The sequence below is a fragment of the Pygocentrus nattereri genome, chromosome 4, assembly GCF_015220715.1.
Source record: "Pygocentrus nattereri isolate fPygNat1 chromosome 4, fPygNat1.pri, whole genome shotgun sequence".
In the NCBI taxonomy this organism is placed as follows: domain Eukaryota; kingdom Metazoa; phylum Chordata; class Actinopteri; order Characiformes; family Serrasalmidae; genus Pygocentrus; species Pygocentrus nattereri.
This window is the reverse complement of record NC_051214.1, coordinates 30,827,532-30,834,056: the sequence shown is the minus strand read 5'-3', so window position 1 is coordinate 30,834,056 and position 6,525 is coordinate 30,827,532. Positions and strand designations below refer to the sequence as shown.

Sequence of the window (6,525 nt, the reverse complement as noted above, 5' to 3'; positions counted from 1 at the left end):
TTGTTTTGACATGTTAAGTTTTTATACACACAGAAACCAAAAGGAACGACTGATTTCTCAAAATGTAGTGGAGTAAAAAGTCAGATATTTGCCTTTGAAATGTAGTTCAACCATTTGAACAATTTTTATTAAGAGTGTAGGCTTAATCCATGTCTGGGAGATCTGTCCACAGTGTACCACACAGCAAAACAAAGAATACTTGGCTCATCAGTCATCACTCTGCTTTCTCCAGAAACCTGGTTTTTACAACCACCTATCTTGTATTGTGATGAGTGTAGCCGTGACCACGTGACCAGACTAACTCAGCCTATGTGAAAGCCAATGCCACAGAGTCTCCTCAGCCCGCCGGAGGGGAACGTTACTGCATTGATTCGCGCGGTCAGTAATGAAGACTCGCTGCTTTGAGGAGCAGGTTGGCCAGCAGCGCTTTCATCAACACTTCCAGGTAACATTAAGGTTCTTATTAGTTCATTCAGCAGTGATGTACTGGTACAGGATTTAATGTGTTTGTGAGTACAGTTTTCACTCCCGTCAGACGTCACTTACTGAAGTTGGTACTGAGGATTGTTTGGCTGAGTGATTCTGAGACCCCTGGCCGGAAATTTCAGACGACTTTATCCGCGTTAACGTTTGAACTCAGCGTAATTTGTCGGTAACGCTTCACAATGCGGGAAATCGGATAACAGCGTACTTCCTCTAATGCTAGCATCACGTTGAATTAACAGTTGACGGTTGTGCTTCTCTATGCTGTAAAATGTTCCTCAACCTTTGTAGGACGCTAAACACCCTGTTTTAAGCGATAACATCCTAAATAAAGATCTCTTTTGGCTCAAACTAAGGAGAAGCAGGCGCTGTTGTTACCATTTATGTGAAGCTTTGTTGTCCAGAGACTAAAATGGGTTATGATATTTGAGGTAAACAAAAGATGCTTTAATAGTTAATGAAGAACATTCCGTTGTGTAACATTCCTCTCGCTTACATTTCCCTTAAATATAAAATAATAATATAACTGAAAAACACCGTTCCTGCGTTTCGGAGGACCCCCAGTGCTCAGAGGTTTTATTTCTTTACTTATTAGTTTTTACCTCAGGCTGAGTCGCGGGACTCTGAAAAGCCCTCGTGCACTTGAGCGCGTCCTGTCACTCTTCTCACCCTAATGAGAGCAGACAGGTGAATAAAAGCCCTTTTCTTGGGCCGAAATGTATCGTGTCGCTCTTAACACTGCTGAAGTGTAGGAATAAATGGACTGAGGGCATGAAAAACAATGACGGCAGAGAGGGGTTTTAGGGCGACAGTGTGACGCAGTCATCGCCAGCTATTACTCAGAGCTTCAGATGTGCTAAGGTTATAGTGTCAACCCTGCCCTAATGCTTTATATAGAAGAAGCACTGAATGATGTGAGCAAAGCTGTACTCATGATGTACGTTACGTGTGGCATGTTTGTCAGAAAACCGCACTTTTATTTCTGAGAAAGCATACTGGAACATCCTAGTTGCATGGGCAAATAAATGTTTGGGTAGGCCTTTGTTTTTCCTTTGATAATGCATTGAAGTAACATTAGGCAAGCATACGAGTATTGTAAGTACCAAATTCACATAAAATTATGGGTTTTTTTGTTAGATTTTTTTTTGCTTTGGATTGTTAGAAAATTACACAATGTATGGGACAGATTCTCACTTTTAGACATCCCCAGTTCTTTTATTTGAACTGCAGCTGGAGCTTTAAATTTAATCACTGGCACACTCATAACGAACCGAAGGCTTGAAGCAATGGAGGATAGCAGCTGTTGTTAAGCAGTGAATGGGGAGTTGACAAAAGAGCATGGAGCTTGGTGGAGAGCATCATGATTTGACTGACCATTATACAGTGACAGCATCCACAGAAAACAAATCGCATTTCGCTATCTTTATAACTGCAGCTTAATTACATTGTTTCTCAATTGAATTGATGTAGGCCTGATCAGTCTGGGTGGGCCTAAGCTCCTGCTTCTTCTCACTATTGCTCTGTCCAAATGTGTGCAGGCATCTGCTCATCCAGCGTTACTTCTGAAATCAAGAGTATTAACAGGGTGTTTGTCTCCCGTTGCTGGAGTACGAGATTCTACACTTCTGGGAAAGCTTTGCACTAGATGGAACATTGCTTTCAGTATTTGATTGCATTCAACCACGTGAGGATTAGCGAGGTGATGATGTTGGATGATTAGTTCTGGATCAAAAACACCAATCCAGCTCATCCCAGTTGTACTAGATCAAACTCCATAAATCCAGAGAATTCAATTCAACTGATTCAGTGCTGGGGAGTCGTATATGGCCTCTTTTTTGTATGTTGGCTGTTGACTCTTCATGAGTGAACCTCTCAGTCACTCAAGTGATTTGTCAATTCTATTAGGTTGGTTCAGTTTGTTTTATTTCATTTAGTTCATTCAGTATCACTTCCACTTAGGAGATGTACTGGCATTGCTTGTAATTAGGTCTACCCAGTGTTTCTCCTGCTGAGCTCATTTGCTGCACTAATTTATTCATTTGTAGTGCAAAGCAGCTCACAACCTGACAAACAGTGTGATCGATTCAGACATGCTCCAATTGCAGTTTCCACCAGTGGAGCTCTAACTCCATCGTGGCACATGTCACTCACCCATCTCAGGCCTACGGGTAAATTGGGCCGCCTGTTTTCTTTCTTTTTCCTGCTGCTCTCCCCATCTCCGCAGAGAGTAGATGAATATTTCAGCAGCTGGCTCATTAAGCTGGGGGTGAAGGCATGGACAAGAGGAACCTCCTCTGGCTCGAGTGGGGGGTTGTTTTGTGCTGCATCGCTGAAAGTGGGCTGGTGCACAAGGATGTTGTGGTTATACAGGACAGGCGTCCTTAATCTCATTGTCTATCACTGGCTGGTTAAGGGTGAACCCCTCTGTTGCATTATACTGTTTTACAGACAAGAGCCTAAATTCACAAAAAAAGGAACTAGACATTTCGTTCTGTTCCTGTTTTTAAAGTTATAGTGAGAGTGTGTTGAAAAAATGTACTGAAAGAAATGCATGCTTCTTAAAATTTAAGCTATACATATAGACACACAAACTTGAACACACACACATGACAGTGACATAGAAAAAAATAAATACTTTGTAGATTAATGTTTTGTATTAATGTTAAGTCTAATGTTAGTGTTTAAAATAATAGTGTAGTAAAAAAAACGTTCTCAGTGTCACACCTACTGGCCATTCCTTCATTTGGAGATTAGCTTCTCCGGAATATTGAGAGCTGACTCCTCCCACACACCTGCCTATAACCAGGACTCTCACTCTACCTCCTTGCGAGGTATTGCCACTCACTGTGACTTTATTGAGCCGTTCTCTTGTATTTTGGTATTTTCAGTTTTTTTGACTCTTTGCCTGTCTACACTGATTTTTGCTCTGTGGATTTTTGTTCAGTAAAGATTATCTGCATTTGCATCTCACTACCCTATCCGAGTGTTACACTCAGGTGCCTACAGTTTTCAGGTGCACAGCACGGTATACGCATATGGGACATTGGTTTTATATAGTGTTCAGGATACAATTGTTATTAAACAGTAGTGTAGGAGACAAAGGTACAACTCCCTTCTAGTAAAACAAAGTCCACAGCCAAGTGAAATCCACATATGAATTAAATGGGGGGGGTGGGTGGGGGGGGGGGGGGGGGGTGTGGGAAAAAAAGAAAGAAATAATAATCCTGAAGAAAGAAAAAAAGGTTAATATAACAGTAAACATTTACAGCAATAAGTAATATGGTCGTGGTAATAAATCACTTACATGAGCAGAAAGGTCTTCTTCTCTCTTTAACTGTTTTTAAAATCCTCTTTTCATTTTTTTTTTTGTTTATGTGCCTGGCTGTAGGGACCATGCATGAGCGGACCATGACTCAGACATCTGTGACAGTGATGAATGGAAATGTGAATCTGACCTGTACCACCCCGTACGATGAGGACCGTATTCCTCTGGTGGTGCTGTATAGTGTGGTGCTGATTGTGGGCCTGCCTGCCAACCTGGCCACCATGTATCTCACCTATCTCCAGGTGCGGCGTAAGAACGTGCTAGGCATCTACTTGCTTAGCCTATCCATCTGTGACTTCACATACCTACTGACACTTCCCACATGGACCATTTATGTCAACGGGGGGCACCGCTGGCCCTGGAGCTCACTGGCATGTCAAATGACGGGCTATGTATTCTTTACCAACATGTACATCAGCATCTTCCTGCTCTGCTGTGTCTCCATCGACCGCTATGTGGCAGTTGTCTATGCCGTGGAGTCACGGGGGCTCCGACGCCAGAGACTCGCCACTTTGGTTACTTTGTCAATCTGTGTGGTGGTAGGCCTGGGCCATGCTCCAGTTTTTAGCATGCGTGAGGGCAATGCTGCCATAGGAGAGCGTCGCTGCTTTGAGCCAAGCCAAAGCACAGCCACCATCACAGGTTTCAACTATGCCCGCTTCTGCCTGGGCTTCTTTGCCCCACTTGCTGTGCTGATCTTCACTAACCGGGCCATCCTTGCCAATGTGCGGGCCAGCACTGGTCTACGACCCTGCCAGAAGGATAAGGTGCGCCTCCTGGCTGTAGCCGTTGTGTTGCTGTTCCTGATCTGCTTTGGTCCGTACCACATCATCTTGCTAATGCGTGCAGTTACCTACCACTTCCCCCACCTGCAGGAGGACTGCCACTTTGAGCGATGTGTCTACACGCCCTACACCATCTCACTGGGCCTGTCCACCATCAACAGTGCCATTAACCCTATCCTGTATGTGCTATCTAGCGACAACATCCATAAGGAGATCAGGAGCTGTGTGGCTGGGTTTTGGACCCGCACTGCACTCCGTCAGCGCTCCACAGAGAGCAGCCAGCACAAGATGCAGAACTCCAAAAACTCTTCAGACATGCTTCCTACACAAGACCAGGACAAGACCAGGACACCTACTCCATGCTAGTTTTGCAAGCGTTAATGACAGTATTTCATGGCACGTCAAAACATGTCTATGTTAGAGCTGACAGGAAAGATGACGTAAATGGAAAAATACCAAAAAGTCTGCCTGGAAGTGAATCAGAGGATGAGTGAACAGTATTACTGCAATATATGGACAATACACGGACAATTACAGCTATGTTTTTTTTTTGAGGTATTTGAGTTTGCTCATTAGCAACATATGAACAGAGTGACACAAAACACATTTCCTCAGCGTTAAGCAATATGAAGGTATCGCAAGACATTTAGTTACAATAAGCTTTTTTGAACATGTCGTTTTATATCGCCACTGACCAACTGCATGTTTCAGTAAAAAGGGCTTTAGACCCAAGGGGTGTAGGATTGACTCTCCAGAGAATGCAAGTTCATGTTTTTAATTACATTTCATTTCAATATGTCACTGTTGTTTGGCTGGAGCATTGTCTGTTCCAGCTTATCAAAAATAAGTGTTCATGATATGTGAAAATTTCTTCTAGTATCACAATATGCACTGCTATACTTGAGTCCGTTGCTGATTGCTAGCATACATAGTTACATACACTCCTTACAGTTTGTTATGGTTCAAAAATTTGTACTAGACTGTGACTATATGATAATGTGCAGTTGTTGTGCACATTTATTTCAGAGGAAGTTTTCAGGGTGTTTTGTAATAATTATCAAAAACAGTTGGTGTTGAACTGCATGCTCTCAATACCAACATCTCAATTTTTAGTGCTGTTTTTGTTGGTGTTCTCAAAAATGCCTGAATATTCTTAAAGATGTATTGTATTTGTTTGATAAGTTAAGCCTACGCTTAACAACAGCTTTGGGACTGATTTCTCCATTTCTGGGTGTAATGTATTTCATTTTTATGCATTTATATGTTTTGTATAACTGGTTTTATACATAAAATGCATTTAGTAGCAAAATGAAGTCAGAGTCTTTATTTCCATTAAACAGAATAGCTTTCATCTGAACATAGTAGGTTGTTATTGTGGTCATAGATTTCTTTATACAGTTCTGTGGTTTTCCAAAAAAAAACCTGCATTCCCACATGTGCAGTCTAGCATGTAACCAGTTCCAACCACTAAGACTCACTGAGCTGAAAAAGACTGATGTGGGGTTTGCATGTGTGGGTAATATGCTGAAGCAGGCTGAGGGAGTTACACCCTAAAGAAGAAACATCAGACCATGTTGGGTTGAAGCTCCTGTGGAGTCTGACTGGATTAATAGAAAAATGCTAATCATTTCAGAGCTGATGGCAGGAGATAAAGCTTTCAAGGGTGGTGAAATGTGAGCTGCTACTCTTTGATTTTTGACTCTTAGGTATAAACCAACAAACATAACAAATGAAATATGAAGTGTCTGAATTTAATCTATGCTATCTGAGAACTTTCTCTGAGTTTCTCTTTGTATTCCAGGAGAACACAAAGTAATGGGTATTAGAATACATAAAAACACCTCCCTGCTGTCAACCACTGGCGCAGTGTGACCTGTCATGCATACAAAATGAGAATTTTTGTGCTTGTTCTGACATGTGCTTTGGTGATAA

The 6,525-nt window shown here is 42.1% G+C and overlaps 1 protein-coding gene across 1 annotated transcript; it reads left to right on the top strand.

Annotated features, from left to right (window-relative positions):
• The first annotated feature begins 305 nt into the window (after positions 1-305).
• On the top strand, positions 306-5,902 carry gpr132b (G protein-coupled receptor 132b). Its single transcript, XM_017687802.2, has 2 exons — positions 306-445; positions 3,872-5,902. The coding sequence occupies exon 2, from the start codon at positions 3,877-3,879 to the stop codon at positions 4,957-4,959; it is 1,083 nt and encodes a 360-aa protein (XP_017543291.2). The 5' UTR covers positions 306-445; positions 3,872-3,876; the 3' UTR covers positions 4,960-5,902.
• Positions 5,903-6,525: the final 623 nt, after the last annotated feature.

Bases quoted from the DNA above. Each gene is read 5' to 3' on its own strand.
- gpr132b (XM_017687802.2), top strand. From the start codon at position 3,877: ATGCATGAGCGGACCATGACTCAGACATCTGTGACAGTGATGAATGGA.